The sequence below is a fragment of the Ictalurus furcatus genome, chromosome 17 (assembly GCF_023375685.1).
Source record: "Ictalurus furcatus strain D&B chromosome 17, Billie_1.0, whole genome shotgun sequence".
Taxonomy (NCBI): domain Eukaryota; kingdom Metazoa; phylum Chordata; class Actinopteri; order Siluriformes; family Ictaluridae; genus Ictalurus; species Ictalurus furcatus.
In genome coordinates, this window is record NC_071271.1 from 21,460,230 (window position 1) to 21,483,165 (window position 22,936).

A 22,936-nucleotide genomic window follows, 5' to 3' on the forward strand; every position below is an offset into this window, starting at 1 on the left:
ATAGCCTTCTTTCATCTCAGAAATATTTCTAAAATAAGAAACATATTGTCACTACATGATGCGGAAATACTAGTTCATGCATTCGTCACCTCTAGATTAGATTACTGTAATGCCTTACTGTCTGGATGTTCCAGTAGGAATATAAATAAGCTCCAGTTAGTCCAGAATGCAGCTGCTAGAGTCCTAACTAGAACTAGAAGGTACGACCATATCACACCGATATTATCAATACTGCATTGGCTCCCAGTAAAATCTCGCATTAACTATAAAATACTTTTATTAACCTATAAAGCACTAAATGGTCTCACGCCACAATATCTAAGCGACCTTTTGGTTTTATATAATCCGCCACGCCTACTTAGATCAAAAGATGCAGGCTATTTGACGGTACCTCGAATAGTGAAGGCTATAGCAGGGGGAAGAGCTTTCTCTTATAGAGCCCCACAGTTATGGAACAGTCTTCCTATTAGTGTTCGGGACTCAGACACAGTCTCAGTGTTTAAGTCTAGGCTTAAAACGTATTTGTTTACTCAAGCCTACCCTGATTAGATTCTGTTCTACTACTTCGCAGTCATAATTATCTTTTTTCTCCCTCTCTCCTTTCGCCGAGCCCCACATGAATTTATGGAGATACTAGAGATCTAGATCCTTTCTGCCTCTGGATGGAGCTCAAATCTTCTCTAATTCCAGACTGCTGGGACTACGGCTGCTCCTAAGGCCATACAGACTTCATATAAATCCATAATGAACTTTTTCACACTATCTGTTGTTACCCAGATGAGGATGGGTTCCCTTCTGAGTCGGGTTCCTCTCAAGGTTTCTTCCTCTTAAAACATCTTAGGGAGTTTTTCCTTGCCACCGTCGCCACTCAGTGGCTTGCTCAGTTGGGATAAATTCGCACCTTTAATATCTGTATACCATGTTGATATTTCTGTAAAGCTGCTTTGAGACAATGTCTATTGTAAAAAGCGCTATACAAATAAAATTGAATTGAATTGAATTGAATATATGTTAACTGGAATCTTGACTAGAAAAAATGTTTAAAGATATCAAATAAAAAATGTTGGGGTTTTTGCACACAGCATGGTGTGTTTCTACCACCAGCAGCAAAGAAAGACACAGCAGTTTGTGTACGTTTTATTAATTCTGAAGAAAGTCTTTTCCAAAGCCAAAACAACAATTTTTTAAAGACATTCTAAATGTTTCATATCAGTATAATAAATCTCATATTATATATATCACATACAGATAAATAGTCTGTTTGATAACATTTCTTTTTTTTTTTTTACTATCATACTACATTAAGATTAATTAATATATTAATGTATTTGAAAAAAAGCACTTGATAATTTCTCAAAGAGAAATAAAATCTGACACGTCAGTTTTAATTGTACTACACACTCTTACTAACATGTCATTTTGGATCACAAAACTTTACAATTGAATTATAGAATACACTGAAACCAGCGTATAGAGGCTTAGTGAATGTGGTGTGGACTCTGTGGAGGAGCCTCATCGTGTCAGAGACGCTGTAGAAGGACAGAGTTCCTGCACTGTGATCCACATACACTCCTATTCTGGAGGATACTGAATCTTGGAGCTCAGCCTCAATGTCGTTGTGCCAGAAAGAGACAGAGGAAGAAGAACAGTGCAGACTCCAGGACTGACCATTGCGTCCAAACATACACCCTTTACCCCGCCCTTTCCTGCTGATCTCTTTATATGAGACTGATATGTACACACCAAAACCGCTCCACTCCACCTCCCAGTAACAGCGTCCACACACACTCTCCTTACACAACACCTGATCCCAGTAGTCAAATCTCTCTGGATGATCAGGGTGTCGTTGATCTGTCCCACTGTACATCAGTGCTCTGTTCTTCTCAGACAGAACGAATTTACGAAATGCTGTGTTTGGATCTAGAGTCAGATAATAGAAATCTAAAAAAACAAAATGTCCTCAGGTTAGATATTAATCACAGGATTTATAATAAATGAGTGTGAGACACCTGTCTGTGTTTCTATCCTCCTAATGCTGAAATATTTTAAATATTACTCACCATCAGTCATCAGGTAAAAATGGGTCAGATAAACAATACACACTGTGTGTGTGTGTGTGTGTGTGTGTGTGTGTGTGTGTGTGTGTGTTTTACACCTACATTGCAGAAAATCTTCTCTGCTCTTTGGTTCTGAGGGTGAAATCATCTGAACTGCTGCAGCTGTGGAGACACAGAGACAAAATGGTGATGGAAAAATGAGGTGGAAACAGTTTAAAGCATGAAAATGAAAATTTCGATTCCTTGCTGGTTTCAGACAGACACCTCAACAATGTTACCTTCTCAGTGGACAAACTATCACATTTGAATTTATGGCAATATCTATGTGTAATGTGCAGGGTAACAAAACAGGGACAAAAGTATATAAATTGTGATGTTTATTCAGGGAAAAGCAGTAATCGTAATCATATTTCGAGGCGTTGGTCATGTCACAAGCAGACAGGATTATTGTATAAATATCCATAATTGTTATCAGAAACACAGGCAGGTAGATAAAAACAGGGGAATTAAAGCAGATATACTGTACAAGAAACAAGGAACTGGGAAAGACAGGTATACACGGCTTGGAAATGCACATACAGTATACAGTGCATCCGGAAAGTATTCACAGCGCTTCACTTTTTCCACATTTTGTTATGTTACAGCCTTATTCCAAAATGGATTAAATTCATTATTTTCCTCAAAATTCTACAAACAATACCCCATAATGACAACATGAAAGAAGTTTGTTTGAAATCTTTGTAAATTTATTAAAAATAAAAAACAAAAAAGCACATTTACATAAATATTCACAACCTTTGCCATGACACTCTAAATTGAGCTCAGGTGCATCCTGTTTCCACTGATCATCCTTGAGATGTTTCTACAACTTGATTGGAGTCCACCTGTGGTAAATTCAGTTGATTGGACATTATTTGGAAAGGCACACACCTGTCTATATAAGGTCCCATAGTTAACAATGCATGTCAGAGCACAAACCAAGCCATGAAGTCCAAAGAATTGTCTGTAGACCTCTGAGACAGGATTGTATTTACCATCATCATTGTATTTACCATCATCCGTAAATGGAAGAAGTCTGGAACCACCAGGACTCTTCCTAGAGCTGGCCTGGAGTTTGCCAAAAGGCACCTGAAGGACTCTCACACCATGATGAAACAAAGATTGAACCCTTTGGCCTGAATGGCAAGTGTCATGTCTGGAGGAAACCAGGCACCAGTCATCACCTGGCCAATACCATCCCTACAGTGAAGCATGGTGGTGGCAGCATCATGCTGTGAGGATGTTTTTCAGTGGCAGGAATTGGGAGACTAGTCAGGATCGAGGGAAAGATGAATGCAGCAATGTACAGAGACATCCTTGATGAAAACCTGCTCGAGAGCGCGCTGGAACTCATACTGGGGCGAAGGTTCATCTTCCAATAGGACAACGACCCTAAGCACACAGCCAAGATAACAAAGGAGTGGCTACAGGACAACTCTATGAATGTCTTTGAGTGGCCCAGCCAGAGGCCAGACTTGAACCCGATTGAAAATCTCTGGAGAGATCTGAAAATGGTTGTGCACCGACGCTCCCCATCCAACTTTGAGAGGTCCTGCAAAGAAGAATGGGAGAAACTTCCCAAAAATAGGTGTGCCAAGCTTGTAGCATCATTCTCAAAAAGACTTGAGGCTGTAATTGGTGCCAAAGGTGCTTCAAGTATTGAGCAAAGGCTCTGAATACTTATGTACATGTGGTTTTTTTTGTTTTTTATTTTTAATAAATTTGCAAAGATTTCAAACAAATTCTTTCAAGTTGTCATTATGGGGTATTGTTTTTAGAATTTTGAGAAAAATAATGAATTCAGTCCATTTTGGAATAAGGCTGTAAGATGTGAATACTTTCCGGATGACAAACCAATCAGTAACTAAACACTTAACAGCTCAGTACCATAGGGATCAACACCAATCACAAAATGGGGTGGAGACAAGACATAAATCAAAGCAAATGCACATGACAATGAGAGAGGGAGAATACACAACACTTCACAAGCGATTGCTTTAAGACTACATGTTAAGCCCAGCGCCCCATGAAATTTCATTAAAATCCGGCAATGAAACGTTGATCAAAGTTTCTGTATTATTCATCACTCTTGGTGAAACTTAATATTGTAGCACAGATTAATGCTCATTGGACAACAGGCCTTTAACACGTCATTTTGAGCCACTACTAGAAGCTGTGCTTCTCTGGGGGTGAATGAGAATGTGGGCAGGTGAGTTTTCAAAAATAAATCTCAACGTTAATTGGACAGTGCACTCTTTGCTCGCCCCACCCAGATGCACAGCTTCTCCATATGTTGTATTGGCAGATCGCTCAAAGGGGCAGAACTTGGTAACCAACTGCCAATTAAAGAAATGGTGTGAGCATGACTGACCCAACAAATGTAAACATATCAGTGCCAGTCAGAATTGCTTGGAGTTGCAGTAGTAGTGGTTAGTAGCCTAATCCCAAACAGTTTTAAACACTATTATTATCTTTGTAATTTGTAAGTATTGTAAGTAAATTGTAAGTATAAATAAATGTTTGATTATTTGCAATAATTTCAGAAATTTGTTGTTTATAATTCTAGCTAGCTGTCATAACCTTCTTCAACTAGCAGTTAAGCTGCTTTTTGGCACAAACTGGCAGAAACCGATAATGTTCTTGACCTGATTTTAGAAACGTCTTTTGATGCTCATATATATATATATATATATATATATATATATATATATATATATATATATATATATATATATATATATAACATAACAGATAGCTCTATTGTAAAAAATCACCACCTGCCACTGGTGACACAAAGATTTTCTCCAAAAATGTAAGAGTAGTTTTTGACTTTTTGTGGTTTGTGGATCTGTTGACTTTTTCTATCTTGATGTAATTTTATAAATTTCGAAAGCTATTACTAATTTCTTCTTGCTCCTGTAATGTAAATTTTATGGCTCACTTTACTGTGACAGACAACAAATGTTTGCTTGTTTACCTTGTGGATGGATTGTATTGAATTCCTGCACACAGATTTCCTCGACTTGTTTTTTCAGATCTGAGAGAGATTTCCTCACTCCATCAAATGAGAGATGTTGATTGACAGTGAAGCTGGGTGAGTCCTCAGATCCAGGAGAAACACAGAGAGACGGGAATCTCTACAGAGAGGAAACACATAATAGAGAAGGAGAAAAGTGTAGGAGAACGAATGAATCTCAGACTGAATCAGACCAAACACACACTTGTGATCTCAGACAGGAACATTTATTGTTGCTGTAATGAGCTTTTAGGAGGAAACTTTGTGAGGAACAGCACCCTCTGTAGATCAGACAGTGAGTAACTCACTCATCGCACTATAACTATCCACTGTAGGACTTAAAATCAGTTCCACAGGCAACTTCAACTCTGCATTGAATGAACTGAGAGACAAATCCTGCATGGCATTTTATGCCATCAAAAGACAACGTCCTTTAGAGATACCTGTTATAATTTGGCTGAAAATATTAGAATCAGTAATTGAGCCAATTGCCCTCTATGGCAGTGAAGTGTGGGGTCTGCTAACAAATCAAGAATTCGCCAAATGGGAAAAACATCCAGTTGAAACTCTGCATGCACAATTCTGAAAAAAAAAAAAAAATCATACAAGTACATCAGCACACAACAAACAATACATGCAGGGCAGAATTAGACAAATATCCATTAATTAAAATGGAGAAATGGGCAATCAAATGCTGGAAACAGCTAAAACTCAGTGACCCCCAATCATATCATTACAAAGCCCTGCAATACCAAGAGCTGATCAAAGCAAACAGCCCCCTCTTTCTGATGAAGCACTTCGGCCCGACGCACACTGTCTCCGGCCACAGTGCCATTTGACAGATGACTTCATTGTGAGAAGCTATGACACAGCAGCGTGTATGGGATGTATTGGGAATTCCATGTCACACCTTATGCTGGCCCTGTCCCAGACATTGCAGGCCTCAGGTTGACCATTCTGCCCAGACTCTGAGTGACACCTCTTTGCAGGCATTCACCTATATGACCAGGGAGTTGGGTAGGCTTTTGTCTTTGTTAACCCTCGCTTGATGCCAAATATGGTTGGCCCAGTCTCCACTTTTGGAACCCTGCAGGAGAGCCCTCCGCACTCTTCCCATCATTCCTGGGGAGCTGTTTGGTCCTGCTGCACAGCAAGTCCTGGAGCGCAGCCTACAGGTTACACAGGCCAGACAACAGTTTGCTAGTCTGCACCGTGAACCTAGACAGAGACCCTCTATGGCAACAAATATGGCTCAGTACATACCACGGCAGATTACCCAGCTGAGAGCACAACATTCAAAGAGTTTTCGCCAGCCAGCCCCCACCAAGCCCCCTTGCTTGGCAAAGTGAGGCCAGACTTCTGGCCATCAGCCAACCAGGAGCTACAAGGTGCTAGGAGGTAGACAATTACTGTACCACTCCCATGGTTGGGCGCTTCACCAGCCAGCAGCTCAGGTGCTGGGAAGTGTTTATATCAGGCCCCTGGGTTGTATCAACCCTGTCACAGGGCTACAACATTCAATTCAGACGTCGACCGCCGAGGTTCCATATGTTCAAAATGACCATTGTGTGCTTCCATTTGGGATCTTTGCCAAGGGTTCCAAGGGTCTTCACCTGGTGTGTAGCAGCGGCACTGTCTCCATTACAGGCCAGGGGGATGCGAATTTTCCCATACCTGGATGACTGGTTGATCTGTTCCAAGTCAAATGTAGATGCCCTCAGAGAATCAGCATTGCTGATCTCCCACATTACCAAGCTAGGGCTTACAATGAATTATGGAAAGAGCTCTCTGATACCAGTCAACAAATATTGTTTATTGGTATCCAGTTGGACTCACAGTTGATTATGGCTACCCCCTCTCAATGGCAAGTCAACAACATCCTCCAGCTCATCAGTCGTTTCAGAAGAGGCAGGGCTCTGGTCCTCAAATCGTTTCTGAGACTGCTAGGTATGCTCACAGCAGAATCATCGGTGGTCTCTTTAGGCCTTCTGTCATTACAGCTTCTCCAAATCTGGCTGAACAATCTCGGCTTTCATACCACTCAACACAGACACAAGCTGGTCAGAGTCACTGCCAGTTGCCTAAGGTGCCTGCACCCATGGAGGAGAAAAGCATATTTTACCCAGGGGGTTCCCTTAGGGGCTATACCTTCTCGCAGAGAAGTAGTGACCATAGATGCCTCCCTGTCAGGCTGGGGAACTGTATGGCAATGCAGGACAGTCAGAGGCCAGTGGAGTCCTTGGCAGCGGGAACAACACATAAATGTGTTGGAGCTACAGGCAGTGCTGCTTGCCCTCAAACATTTCCTCCAAGTGCTGGTAGGAAGGCATGTCCTTATAAGAACAGACAACACATATGTGGTCTTCCATATAAATCACCAAGGGAGCACCAGGTCCAAACAATCCTTGAGGCTGGACCAACAGCTGTTATTATGGGCCCATCCTCACCTATTGAGCCTGAGGGCAATGCACTTACCAGGCACTCAAAACACAGCTGCAGATTTCCTATCCCGGCAAAGCCCCTACACTGGGGAATGGAAGCTGCACCCCGAAGTAGTGCAAGCGATCTGGCACAGATATGGCAGGGCTGAGGTGGACCTTTTTACCTCACTGTCAATGACACACTGTCCCCTTTGGTTTTCACTGGGGGAATCAACAAGCTCCTTGAGCCATAATGCACTGGCCCATGCATGGCCAAATCTACCCATGTATGCTTTTCTTCCACTAATATTGATATTGCCCACCCTAGACAGGATCCTCAGGGGGAATCACAAGGTGCTACTAGTAGCCCACAAATGACCGGGGAGAGTGTGGTTCCCAATATTACACAGATTACTGTACAGGGAGCCTTGATGCCTCCCTGTGCAGATGGATCTCCTCTCACAGCTGGAGGGTCGAATCTGGCACCCGAACCCATCCCAGCTGCAACTTGGGGTCTCGCCTCTGATGGGCCAGAGCCATTATTAAGGCTGTGTGATCCAGCAGTTGTACAGACCATCCACAACTCCCATGCACCTTACACCAATGCATTGTATGCTAACAGATGGAAGCTTTTTTCTGAGTAGTGCCAAGCACAAAATCAGGAACCGACATGCTGTTCCATACCAGTAATCCTCATCTTTCTCCAATCCCACCTTGATAGATATAGCTGCCAACTCAGCCTTGCATAATAGGGTAGATGGTGTGACTATTGGGTCCCACACCCTTGTGACACCGCTTTCTTAAAAGTGCTCAATAACGGAGACCTCCTCGACAAAACCCAGTATCCTCTTGGGGCTTGCCTCTCATATTAAAGTCACTGTGTCAGCCTCCATTTGAACCCCTAGAGAGGTTGTAATTGAGGTGGCTGTCTGTGAAAACAGCTTTCCTCTTAGCCATGGCATTGGCTAGACAAGTAGGTGAGTTTCACGCCTTATCAGTAAGCCGAGAGTGCCTACACTGGAGTTCTGGGGACACAGGGGTAACTTTATGGCTGAACCCTTCATTTCTCTCAAAGAGCTTTTCTTCATCTTATACAAACCAGCCCCTCAGTCTGCCATCTTTTGAGCCCCCAACTCAGGAGGATGCGCAGGGGTCGACTGCAAACCTGTTGTGCCCAGTGCAAGCACTAAAGTGTTATATTCAAATGACTTCTGAATTCCAGCAGTCGGGTTCACTGTTTGTCTGTCAGACGGGGCATAGGCAAGGTCACGCTTTGTCCAAGCAACTACTATCAAGATGGATTGTAGATGCTATATTTTATGAATATAAGGGCAGTGGTCTCCCGATCCCTCCTCAGGTTCGAAGTCGCTCAACCAGGAGTGTGTCTACTTCAAGGGCAGCCCTACAAGGGGTCCCTCTTTCAGATATTTGTGCAGCCTCATCATGGGGATCAACCTGCACATTTGCAAGATTTTATAGGGTTAATGTGGTCTCGTACAACCCAGTGGCTACAGCCATTTTCCCTCCTACTTCATAGCCTTTTTAAAGAGCACGTAGAACTTCCTTGTGACCTTGTTGGTATTATTCATCCAGGTGCTTAAAGCACCACCTCTGGCAGTCAGTAGAAATGAACTGGAATGATGGTTATGTATGTAACTGAAGTTATATGAATTTCGTATGACCACCAGAGCTTGACAGTCACTCAGAATATTTGCAAGAATATTGCCAAGAGGACACTTCCGGGGTGATCGCACCTTTAGTACTGGGGCAAAGGGCATACATCACCCAGGTCACAGGTAACTTTGTTGATACAAACACTCGACCTGCACATAAACATGATGGACATTCAGGTGCTTAAAGCACCACCTCTGGCGGTCATCCAAAATTCATAGAACCGCGGTTGCATACACAACCATCATTTTATTTTATTTTGTTTTGTATTTTATTTTATTTTATTTCTCTTGCATTTATACTACCCTTCCCTTATACTTGTACCTTATAATTGTTTGTCATGCCAATAAAAAGCCAAAACTGAAACTAGGTGTTACCTGGAGGAAGTGGATGTGATCGTGTGTGTGTGAAAGCTGCTCCAGCTTAGTGACTCTCCTCTTAAGATCAGCAATCTCCTGCTCCAGTTGATTCAGGAGGCCTTCAGCTCGACTCAGTTCAGCTTTCTCCTGAGCTCTGATCAGCTCCTTCACCTCCGAGCGCTTTTTCTCCATGGAGCTGATCAGCTCAGTAAAGATCTTCTCACTCTCATCTACTGCTGTCTGTGAACGCCTCTGTTAGAACACACACACACACACACACACACACACACACACTCAACTGAATACCATCCCACTCCCCCTTGCAATTTTTTCACATTTCTTTATTGACTACCTATAATTTTTTTTGCTACTGCTTTTATAAAAAATATCACATTTAATTTCTTGTCACTACTACAGTCTCTACCTGGCTGCTACTGCAACTGATATGCCCATATATGGTATACAGTAAGCTTATCTGCTGAATACTATCTCATAGTATGTTATGTTTACATTCACAGCATTTTTATTATATTGTTATTCTTTTGTACTATCTGTGATATCTGACACTTCCAAACTAGAACAGTGTACTGGTCAGTGCTACACTGTCTCTTACTATACCTATTGTCCTGTTTTAGTAGATAATGTACTGTCACGTTTTTCATATGTACTTCATGTAGAAATGTGCAGGTCTAATTTAGTTCTGTGTAGTCTATTGTAGTCTTGTGTCATTTTATGTAGCCCCATGCTGGAGGAATGTTGTTTAATTTCACTGTGTACTTTATTAGTTGTATATGGTTGAAATTACAAAGAGAAGAGGCAGTCGGTGGAACTACAATTGGTTTTATTAAACAAGAGAAAAATGAACAGCGGTCCTTGTTTAGCCTTCTTTTTAACTAACTTCCTGTAACTCCCATGCAATAGCGTCATCACCTATGTTAATAATACTCTGGGTGGGATTTTCCCCCATTCAGATGCCTAACACTCTGACAACAATAAAGTCACTTGACTTGAATTTCTCTCTGTTCATTCCTCACCTTAATAGTGTCCACAGTCTGTTTCAGTTCCTGCACCTTCTTTTGTTTCTCCTGGATCCTCTGCTGGGATGTCATCTGCTCCTCCTTTAACTCATACTGAGACCAAATAAAATACATTTAATTATTTCTGTATCAGGAGCCCAGTGTGTCAATATTAACAGCAGCAAAAGAGTTAAAGTTCCTGTAACTTCCTATAAATCCCCATCTCTCTCTGTCTCTACTAGTGATGAACTACTTGTAACATTATAGAGCTTGCTCAGACCTGCTAAATGCCAACACTTTTAGTTCACACTATACATTTTCTTACATGAAAATCAATGTGTTGGATACAGAGTTGGTGCATTTGTCAGCTTTCTCATTCCAGTATTTCTCATTTATGTATAGTAGAATCTCAGTAGAATTGAATTGCAGTAGAATTGCTCTACCTCAAGATCAAAAATTTTAACAGTAGACCTCTATCAGTAAGTATCAGCTAGAAAACATCAGTGTAGTGAGACACCCCCTGTAAGACAACTCTTAAAGCTTGTAGCTCTTTTCATCTCTCGAAGCTCTCACCCTTTCTGTCTCTTGCAGCCCCTTACATCAGCCCCATACTCTATCTGTCTCCATTGGAGACATTACAGACACACTCTCTACTCCTCCGATGCATCTCTTACTATATGAAACTTTGCAGATGTGTCCTCTCCCTCTCTGAAGGACAAGATGTGTTATTTTTCTTAGAAACCTCAATGTGCTCTCCCCTAAGGATCACAGACACTCCTTCTCAGTCTCCCTCACACTATGTTGCTCTTTTCTAATCAATGGCAACCTAATTGCCTTTCTCTACCCAAAACCAAGATACTGGGTCTCAGAAAAAAAAAATCACAAGTTACATCATGCATTGATTTTAGCTCTTTGGGACCCCTCTTTATACTGCAGAGGTTCCCACACTAGGGGTCTGTAATTTAAAATAAGTAGAACTCAATGCCAAAGCTGCTGATATAAAATGCCTCTGCTGCCAACAAGTCTAGTTGTTCTTGTTGTGAATCTGGATGTCAGAAATACCCTTAAAATATACTTTAAACAGGAAGGAAGCTATTGAAAAAAAACTAGATCAGACTTTGCGGTGACCTTGACCCTGTTGGATCAATTACAAAATCTGATCAGTTTATCTGCTGATTACAGTGATAATTCCATATAAATCCTACAAACATTCAACTGCTTGTTCTTGAGATATTGCACTAACAAGAATCTAGAACGGATGGACAACCTGAGAAAATATAATGCTTGCACCACTTAGTGGCAGAGGCATAAAAATGTAGGTTGGTCAAGGCTTACTGTGTCCTGTCTATCTAGCACAGGGGTTCTCAATCTAGGGGTCTGGCATTAAAAAAAAATGCAGGATGGTCAAAGCTCAGGGTCACAGAAAATTCATCACATCCATTTGCAGTCATTAGCGCAAAGCAGAAGCTACCCAGAACTCCAGCTCAGGTTTTCAGAGTTCTCCCCATGTTCCACAATCATTGTTAATGTCATATATGCATGGTCGTTACTTGCAAATGAGACCTAAACTTTTTTTTTTTTTTTTTTTTGCAAATTCACAGTAAATATGAACATGTCTAAAATAAAATGTATTAGAAACTACCAGGAGTAAATCAAACCAGAATTTCAAATGAAATTGGAAAAATTTAAACATCAACACCTTAACAACACAGTTACAGAGCTTTAACATGGTCATGTGTTCAGTTGTGCTGTACAATGCTGTAAAAATATTGTTGGATGTTGGCTATTCGAAGTGCACTGAATTGTCTAACGCAGGGGTGTCCGATCTTATCGGCAAAGGTCCAGTGTGGGTGCAGGTTTTCATTCCAACCAAGCAGGAGCCACAACTGATTCCACCTGTTTAACCAGTTGATCTTGGCTTTCAATAGACTCAGGTGTGTGGCTTCTGCTTGGTTGGAATGAAAACCTGCACCCACACCGTCCTTATCCGGATAAGATTGGACACCCCTGGTCTAACCGGTTTAACACTTCCTTACCGACAACCCTTGATTTTACCTTTGATTTTAATAAAAAATCACTTGACAGATATGCCAAATTAAATCACCTGAACAGAAATCAGAAGATTAGAAATAGAATTTGTATAAATTTAATTGGAAAAGTCTAAAAAAATAATAATAATAATGTTGTGCAATTCTCACCTGTTTTTCAGTTCTTTCTGCTTTAGCTGCAACAGTATCATGGTCTTTATGCTCATCCACCGTACACAAGTAACAGATGAAGCTTTGGTCAGTACGACAGTAGATCTCGATCGGTTTGTCGTGCTGAGAGCAGATCTTCTCCTGGAGCTCTGCACAGGCTTCAACTAACTTGTGCTTCTTAAAGGCAGGAGACTGAAAGTGAGGTTTAATATGATCTTCACAATAGGAGGCCAGACACACCAGACAGGAATTAATGGCTTTACGTTTTCTCCCAATGCAGGAATCACACTCCACATCTCCAGGTTCAGCGTAACGGTGAGCAGGAGAAGCAGCTTGGAGTTCAGTCTTATTTTGTTTCTCCACCATTTCCGCCAGCATGTTGTTCCTGCGTAGTACGGGCCTTAGAGTGAAAGTCTCTCTACAGTGGGGACAGCTGTAGACGCCCTTCAGATCCTCCTGATCCCAGAAGCTATTAATACACACCTTACAGAAATTGTGGCCACAGGTAGTAACTACTGGATCCTTCAGACGATCCTGACACACTGGACAGATGAACCGATCCTGATCTTTTGAAAAACCTGAGACAGACAGAGAAAGAGAGAGAGAGAGAGAGAGAGAGAGAGAGAGAGAAAGGGTGGGGGAGGGAGGCAAGTATAGGCAGGGACATTGAGTTTGCTTGGAAAAGAGTTTTGTTTCCTTGGAAAAGAGCTTCCTGGTTCTGTTTGTGTGTGTGTGTGTGTGTGTGTGTGTGTGTGTGTGTGTGTGTGAGAGAGAGAGAGAGAGAGAGAGAGAGAAAGAGAGAGAGAGAGAGTGGCTTTAAAAAAAACAAAGTAACAGATACAAATGTACAAAAGACCTAAGCAACTTTATAAGGAAGTCAGAATTGTGAAGCAGTTGATCAGAGTTTTGAAGGCTCTTAGGTCATAAATCATAAACTGGTTCCTCCACTAGTAAACTTTAAGAAAAATAAGAAATTAACTTGTGGCATATATAGAGTCTAAGTCTAAAGGTCGTCAGCTTAGCAAGACTAAATCCTACTGGTGAAATAATATTTGTGAATGTGAGTATCATTTGATTTTTCCTCCGACGCCACCAGTGGCATCAGTTATTTGTGTTGCTTTTCCATTTTTGTTTTGATCTACTCTCCATCCCAATCCTGCTTTTTGCTTCATTCTCCTCACATCTCCCTTTTTTTTTTTTTTTTTACCTATCATTAATTTGATTATTTAATAATTTAAATATGATTATTATGTATTGATTACATAATAATCATATTTTAATTATTAAATAATCAAATTACATTGTAATCCATCAGGTCCAATCAAAAGTTAAAATAATCAAAGTGCTAAGAATTTTTTAATGACTAATAATTACTTTGAAATGTACAGTATTTCAATCATGAAGAGAGAGTGACTTAATGTTAAACCAGCATTTAAACATATTAAGCATATGATTATGTTGTTATAATATATGGAATATTTTATTAACCAGAAAATAATGAGTGAATATTTATGTAGGTGAAACTAGGACAAATTGATGTAACTCCAGCTTGTGGGAAATCACTGAGCACACATTTCTCACTCACAGTTTGATCTTTTTCTTCCTAGCTCGCTAATTTGTTCTCTGTCATTTCCTAGCATGTATACACTATTATTGCCAAGCTTTATGAGTGGTCCATTGTTCAAATTGCAGAAGTTAGAAAAATACAGAATATGCATGTACTGATAAGGCCATCTGGATTAGAGAAGATGCAGCAAAGTTGAAGGACATGTGTGTGTGTTATTTGTTTTGAGAGTGTATAAAATAGGGTATCAAGATCGAGTCCAGCAGTCGCTTTGCAAACCGACTCGGCTCTTGTTACTATGGTAGTAGAAGTCTAATCTCTTTTTGCCATCAAAAACCTCGAGATGCAGAAGTTTTTATTTTTGCTGAAGAAGATTCCACGACAGAATACATCAGGTATAAATACCTAATAAATTAACAAATCACCACTCTATTGAGGTGTTTTGGCATTTTTGGTCAATCATCTGACATCCGACCTAATTTCAGTACAGTGGAAGCCAAATAAGGATCCACATTATGCTCAAGCCTTTAAAACAGTGGGGTGTAGTAACAATGGTAAAAAAAACCAAAACTTTATTATTGTACTTAAATACTTTGAAGGAGTATTTATACTTTACTAGGGTAAATATTTGTGTTATCTTTAACGTTTACCTCACTATTTTAACCACTTTTTACCTCAGAGAAAACTCCAAGTGCACTTTGAGTGGTCAGAGGTTTTAGTCAGTGAGTTGTCAGAGTTTTAGTCATAGAGTGAAATAACTGTAATGATATTTAAATATATTGTTTAGATAAAATTAGAAAGCTTTGACAGTTAATTTTCAGCTTATTTCCCAACGATATAGGTATCTTGTCAGGTTAGCTTGCGTCAGCTAGCTACCTAGTGTTAGCCACCGCTGAGATTGCATTACACTGATGAACTGTGCTAAAACAATGCTAACAGTGTAGTCTCCAACTTCCATTACCATCAGCAGAACACACACACATTACTTAAAAAAACCCCAACAAAATTAAATAGATGTTTGGCATTGGTATGGGCCAAATGATTTCTACACTTTTTTATCTGCCAAAGTTGGACTTATGTGGTCCAGGCCAAATTACTGTAATAGGACAGGTGTTTATAAGGTTACAGTATGAAAAAAAAAACAGTCTCCATCTTAATACAGACAAAATGAATTTTCATGGAAAATAAAATCATACTGAATTTGTCTTTATTGTTAGTAGTTTTATTGCTACAACACTACATTACAATTTGGCACCAAGAAGATGCTGTTTTCAGACTGTGTTCACAGTTATAATCACATAGACAATAATAAAAGACAATCAAGTGATATAATTTTTTTCTTTAGGACAGCAGAAAAGCTGACAGGAACAGGAAAAAAGTTAGCAGTATATACACAGTGGAAGTTTTGTAAGTCATATTTTGTCTGCTCTACCGTTTGGAACATATTATTCACTATATCTGTGCATAATATGATGAAAAGCCTGCCTGGAGGTAGAGAAAGAGTAAATCTGAAACATAATAAAACGTCTAATCTAACTTGTTTTTGTATTGTACTACACACTGACCTAGTTATTTTGGTCCTAAATATAAAGGTATTGCACTGTATATATAAATAATGTATATATAAATATTTGGGCCTTTATTACATTGAGAACTAAAAAAGACCATTACATTTATGACCCCACCCCCACCAAATGGTTTGGTCTGGCCCAATGTTCAGGATGTGCTTATGGCCTTGACACACAGTATAGTGTGTTTCCACCAGCAGCAAAACAGAAAGATTCAGCAGTCTGAGAAAGTTTTATTGTGTCTGAAGACAATCTTTGCCAAAGCCAAAACAGAATTTTTTTGAGACATTGTAGATTTTTCATATCAGTAAAATAAATCTCCTAAAAGGAGTCTGTTTAATAACGTTTCTCTTTTTCTACAAACATCCTACATTCTGCAATAAAAGATTATTTATGTAACTTTTGTGTGTATAGAAAATTTCTGCACACAACAGTGCCACCGCAGGTTAGGAAGACATCAAAATTTGAATTTTACTGAACTTGGTTACTAACATTTTGTTTTAGATAATGTAACCTCATAGGTAAATTATAATCCCATATCCAGAACCCAGCGTATAGAGGCTGAGTGAATGTGGTGTGGACTCTGTGGAGGAGCCTCATCCTGACAGAGACGCTGTAGAAGGAGAGAGTTCCTGCACTGTGATCCACATACACTCCTATTCTGGAGGACACGGGACCTTGGAGCACCTTCTTAATACTGTTGTGCAGGAAATAGACAGAGGAAGAAGAACAACACAGACTCCAGGACTGACTGTTGTATCCAAACAAGCACTCATTACCCCCTCCTTTTCTGCCAATCTCTTTATATGAGACTGATATTTCCACAACATTGCTCCACTCTACCTCCCAGTAACAGCGTCCACACACACTCTCCTTACACAACACCTGAGGCCAGTAGTCAAATCTCTCAGGATGATCAGAGCATCGCTGTTCTGTCCTACTGTGTGTCACCGCTCTGTTCTCCTCAGACAGAATGAGGTAAGGATGTGCTGTGTTGGGATCCAAAGTCAGATAACAAAAATCTAAAACAATAAAATGTCCACAGGTTAGATATTAATCACCGGGTTTATAATAAGTGTATGTGAAACACCAGTGTGTGCTTCTGTCCTCCTAATGATGCTCTATAGGAAAGTGTTTTAAGTATTACACAACATCAGTCATCAGGCAAAAACTATCATATTAAGGTAATACAGTCATGCTTACACACTGTCTGTCTGTCTGTCTCTCTCTTTCTTTGTGTGTGTGTGTGTGTGTGTGTGTGTGTGTTTTACACATACACTGCAGAAAATCTTTCCTGCTCTTTGGTTCTGAGGGTGAAATCATCTGAACTGTGGAGACACAGAGACAAAATGCAGAAGGAAAAATCATGTGGAAACAGTTTAAATATGAAAATGAAAAATTAGGTTTCTTGCTGGTTTCAGTGTTTCATCTCAGTGGCAACTTTAAAGATTTGAATTGAAGGCATCAACTACGATTAGATTGTGGATTTGTGATTAAATTCCTTTTTGTCTGGTGAATTTATCTCAGTGTAATTTACAAGGCTAATGATAATACTTTGTGGTTTTATGCAGTCTTGTTCCTGCTTACTTCTTATTTCTGTTATATGACTTTTATGCCTCTCTTTACGGATTTTGTTGAATTCCTCCTCACACATTTCCTCGACTTGTTGTTTCAGATCTGAGAGAGATTTCCTCACTCCATCAAATGAGAGATGTTGATTGACAGTGAAGCTGGGTGAGTCCTCAGATCCAGGAGAAACACAGAGAGACGGGAAACTCTACAGAGAGGAAACACATAATCGAGAAGGAGAAAAGTGTAGGAGAACGAATGAATCTCAGACTGAATCAGACCAAACACACACTTGTGATCTCAGACAGGAACATTTATTGTTACTATAATGAGCTTTTAGGAGGAAACTTTGTGAGGAACAGCGCCCTCTGTAGTTCAGACAGTGAGTGTTACCTGGAGGAATTGGATGTGATCGTGTGTGTGTGAAAGCTGCTCCAGCTTAGTGACTCTCCTCTTAAGATCAGCAATCTCCTGCTCCAGTTGCTTCAGGAGTCGTTCAGCTCGACTCAGTTCAGCTTTCTCCTGAGCTCTGATCAGCTCCTTCACCTCCGAGCGCTTTTTCTCCATGGAGCTGATCAGCTCAGTAAAGATCTTCTCACTCTCATCTATTGCTGCCTGTGAACGCAACTGTTAGGACAAACACACAAAATGGATCATTATTTAAATATCAACTCTTTCTCTTACTGAGACCCTATACTGTCCATAGTGTGTGTGTGTGTGTGTGTGTGTGTGTTTTTACTCCTCACCTTAATAGTGTCCACAGTTTGTTTCAGCTTCTGCACCTTCTCCTGCTTCTCCTGGATCCTCTGCTGGGATTTCATCTGCTCCTCCTTTAGCTCATTCTGAGACCAAATAAAATACATTTCATTATTTCTACATCAGGAGCTCAGTGTGGCAAAATTAACTGCAGCTAAAGAGTTAATGTTCACTCCCGTTCTATAGAAACAGATTTGTACATTTTTAAATTAGAAAAAAAATATTAACAACAACAGGAAAAACAACAATAATAATATTAGCAACAACAACTAAATAGAAAATTAGAAATATTCCCTCTAGTTAACTAAAGGAAATAAATTCCCAACATGAATTAATTTTTTTTCTGCACTCTTACACAGTGAGTTCTGTTCTTGTGTGAAAATGGTGACTGGCAGAAATAACAATGACTACGTTTACATGGACAGCAGTAATCTAATTATTGACCTTATTCTGAATAAGATGATATTCTGATTAGGCTGTTTACATGAGTCGCTTTTAGAATATTCCTTTCATGTTCCTGTTTTACATGTTCTAGAACATAGTTCGATTAACAGCACACATCATTACGTCACCGTGCCACGTCGTCTGACGTCCCTCCAGAATTTCACGTAACGACATACAGTTCGTCTTTGTTATGGTTCCGTATACAGTTTTGGGTGTTTTTATTTAAAATTTTACAAACGCTTTAAGTGCAGTTAATTATTTGTCATGCTGTACGTGCAAATAGACAACTGCTTGAAGCCGTGGGCTGCGTCCCAAACTGCGTACTTAACTGCTGTATAGTAGCCGAGATACATGTATTTCACCTACAATATGCATGTGTTTCGCCTACTGTGTGGTAGGTGACTACGTGGTTTGGGACACAGCCGTGCTCTCTTGTTTGCCGTCAAACGGTTGAGCACTGCCGTGTGTGTACGTGTCCTGTCGCAAAATGCAGTGAAAACTCTCACACAACGTTAATAGTGTGATTAAGGTGTTTACATGTCTGTAATACACGTCGATAATGCGACTAATACAGGAATACTCCACATGTCTTAATTCGATTTGCGTTTACTTCGAGTATGACCTTAATCATTAAAAATTGCTGTTTACATGGTAGTTTCTTAATCAGAGTATTGTCTTAATTGGGTTAATGTTGGATTATCGTTGTCCATGTAAACGCACTGAATATTGTTTATGTTACAGAAACATTAAGATATAGTTCAGCAGTATTACCTGAACCTTAAGATGATGCTGAAATGAATAAACTCACATGCATAAAGATCTTTATCTGTAGACCATTAAATGGAGTTTGTGAGAAAGACCATGCTAGAAACAAAGCTCATCCTATTTCCTCTTTCTAATTAACTTCCTATAAATCCCCACCTCTTTCTCTACTAGTGATGAAGTTTTTCTCATGTACCAACCATGCCAAATTAACACTTATGTTAATAATATACATTTTTCCACTTGAAAATCAGTGCATTAGATGAAGAATTTTCTGCATACAGCACTGCATAAAAAAAACCTCCTACTGCTTCTCATAGCTATGCACATCTGGTCAGGCAATGGTGTCCTCAAAACATGTGTCACGTATTTTACGTAATGAATGTTATGACGGATGCAAGTGCAGTTAAAGACTTTTATTAGAGAGAGGCAGGCAGACAAATCCAAATCGGTAATCAAAAGCGTGGTCCAAAAACAGGCAGAAGGTCAGGCGATCGGCAAACGGGCATAAACTAGGCAAGGCAAAACACAAAACGAGAAACTAGATGCAAGATCAAAAACCATGAAATGAAAAACCATGAAATGAAAGCAAAGTACAAAGAGACATGAGGGGTTTAAATGACAAACGAAATCAGGGGTGAAACACAAGACAGCTGAAAACAATGATGCCACACATACGGGAAACAACCAATGACAGTACAGGGGCGGAGACAGGACATAAACCATAACAAAAGCACATGTCCAAAGTTAACAAAGTCAATGTCACTGAAGGCCCAACAGCGTGCGTTCGTAAGAGCTTGTGCATTGGGCTCACGCTTCGAGCTCGCACAACGAGCTCGTGCTTCAGGTTTCTGAGCACGCTGAATACTGCAACTCTAGCTCAAGGGGAAATCATGACAACATGGCAGCTTTGGTATATTCATCTGCTTTCTCACTCCAGTATCATCATAACCAATATAGAAGAATCCTCCTCAATTCTTCTACAAGTAAACACCTTTAAAACAGAGTGATTTTTGCACTCCCTTTACATCTTAAAAGAGGAACACTAGCCCTTTTTCAGTGCATATCAGCAAGATAACACTGCCACACTGAGACACAGATGCAGATATTCTCTCACCAGCTGAAACATGTTTGGTTGGTTAAATTAAAGAGAAAAAGTCATGTGTAGTTACTCATATGTAGTTACTCCAGCTCAGATTTGGTTGAAGATTTGGGTGCAGGAGCCACACCTTATTCCACCTGTATAATCAGTTGAGCTTGGCTTTCAGTAGACTCACGTGTGGCTCCTGCTGAAGTCCCCCAGGCATATACAGATATCACTTTATCTAATTATTGGATGTAATATTATTGTATACAACAAGGGTCTCCATGTTGAAGGCATTGTTCACAGACCTGTTGGCTTTGTAGGCAAACTGCAGAGGGTCGAGCAGTCCACTTGTGGCTTTCTGTCTTTTTCAAGTGCTTCAAGTAATATAAACTAAATAGAAATATATCTAAATTAAAATGTATTAGAAATTAACAGAACTAAACCTAAACCATTTCAAATGAAAATACCGTTTTAACACTGTTATAGCACTTCTCCATAGACATGTGTGTTTACTGTAAATTGCTATATGAATAATGATGGGTTTTGGCTGTTTAAAACACACTGAAAGGTCTGACCTGTTTAATACTTGCTTACCAGCGACTATTTAATTTGTAATAAAAATCACTTTGCAGCGAAGGACAGTCACATAAAATTTATAAAATCAGCTCAACAGAAATTAGATTAGAAAAACAATTTGTATAAGTTTACTTGGAAAAGGATAATCAAATCAACTTCTCACCTGTTTTTCAGTTCTTTCTGCTTTAGCAGCCACCATATCATGACCTTTGTGTTTGTCCATCGTACACAAATAACAAAGGAGGCTTCGGTCAGTACAACAGTAGATCTCGGTTTGTTGTGCTGACAGCAGATCTTCTCTTGGAGCTCTGCACAGGCTTCGACTAGGTTTAAGATGATCTTCACAATAGGAGGCCTGAAACACCAGACAGGAATTACTGGCTTTGGGTTTTCCAGTGCAGGAATCACACTACACATCTCCAGGTCCAGCGTAACAGTGAGCAGAAGAAGCAGCTTGTTCATTCTTCTGTTTATCAACCACTTTAGCCAGCATGTTGTTCTGTAGAACAGTCCTCGAAGTGAAAGTCTATCTACACTGGGGACAGCTGAAAACCCTGCTCTGATCTTTCTCAACTCATTCACAATTAATGCACACCTTAAAAAAGGAGAACAGAGAGAGGGAGGGAGGGAGAGAGAGAGAGAGAGACAGAGAGAAACTGAGTTCCTGGGTTTCGTTTTCCCTGAAATGAGCTAATTTGTGTTAGTATGACGTGTGTGACTTTAAAGAGAGAGGGAGGCCAGGAGTTCAGGCTTTAAAGAAAAGGTGTAAATGTGGTTTAAAGATTCAGATGAATTGAATTCTAATTTGATCACGTTACATATTTGATTGTGTTTTTACATAATCGCTGGAATGTTTATGAACAAAAGGTATATCACTGTTATGAATCAATGAACAAAAAAATGACACATTTTGCTTTTGTAACATAAATGTATCTGACCCAATTGTAGTAACAAAAGTCAATTTTCAAAGGACAAAAGCAACTTTATAAGGAAGTCAGAATTGTAAAGCAGTCCCACAGGGAAACAAATGATAAATATAAACAAGTGGAGAAAAAAGACAAACAGCTTCATGGCCAGATCAGTCTTTTGAAAGCATTGAGACTCTCAGGTCATGAATAATAACCTGAAAAATAATAATAAGAAAATAACTTGAGGCATAAAAATTGACTTAAGGTCGCCAATGTAGTGAGATTAAACCTGACAGGTGAATAAATATTTGTGAAAGTGAGTAGCTTTACTGGTTTTGGCTCCCAGGACAGCAGCGGCATCAGTTCTTTGTAGTGGTGTTCAGTTTCTGTTTTGGTTAAGTCTCCATCCTGGTCCTGTCTTTTCCTTCATTCTCCTCACATCTCCATTGTTACTACTGATTTAATAAAAAAAAACAAAAAAAACCAAAAAACACCTACATTTGGAATGCATCAGGTAAAGACCCATCAAATTAACAAATGAAATAAACGACAGTGGGAAACATTACTCTTATTACAGTAACTCCTACAACAGTCTAATTAAAAAAATATTTTAATGACATAGCACCATGTGGCAATGGGGGTGTGGTCATGTGTCAGCTGTGGATGAAGAGGAGCCTTCTTCCCCAAGAAACACACCCCTACTGAAAGAAACGATGACATTGGAATGAGAGAACTTCTTAGTGTCAAGTTGGCCTAGAAGATTGGTGACACTGGATTGAGGGCATGATGCACACCCTGTCATTTTTACAGGCCAAAACTTTGAATATCTGAAAACAGCAGTTGGTGCTGTTCTTCTCCAGGTTTCATTTCAGCATCTCCTGTAGGCATATCTTCAAGAATGTTAAAGCTGACTCTCTTTCCCATAC

At 39.8% G+C, this 22,936-nt stretch overlaps 2 protein-coding genes across 3 annotated transcripts; both read right to left on the reverse strand.

Annotated features, from left to right (window-relative positions):
- Positions 1–828: 828 nt before the first annotated feature.
- Positions 829–13,505, reverse strand: LOC128620926 (tripartite motif-containing protein 16-like; the record flags this gene model as incomplete). Its single annotated transcript, XM_053646290.1, has 6 exons — positions 829–1,941; positions 2,160–2,219; positions 5,074–5,233; positions 9,581–9,814; positions 10,597–10,692; positions 12,777–13,505. Coding segments are annotated over 6 exons (1,806 nt in total), but the record flags the coding sequence as incomplete, so codon positions are not given.
- Positions 13,506–14,818: 1,313 nt separating this feature from the next.
- Positions 14,819–21,742, reverse strand: LOC128621549 (tripartite motif-containing protein 16-like). 2 transcript variants are annotated; one of them, XM_053647401.1, is made up of 6 exons: positions 21,266–21,742; positions 18,224–18,319; positions 17,871–18,104; positions 17,496–17,685; positions 17,186–17,236; positions 14,819–16,930 (listed from the first exon to the last, which is right to left on the reverse strand). In XM_053647401.1, the coding sequence occupies exons 1-6, from the start codon at positions 21,323–21,325 to the stop codon at positions 16,380–16,382; spliced, it is 1,182 nt and encodes a 393-aa protein (XP_053503376.1). In that variant the 5' UTR covers positions 21,326–21,742; the 3' UTR covers positions 14,819–16,379. The 2 variants fall into 2 exon arrangements, with proteins under 2 accessions (XP_053503376.1, XP_053503377.1); XM_053647402.1 differs by lacking the exon at positions 21,266–21,742 and adding an exon at positions 18,589–18,853.
- Positions 21,743–22,936: the final 1,194 nt, after the last annotated feature.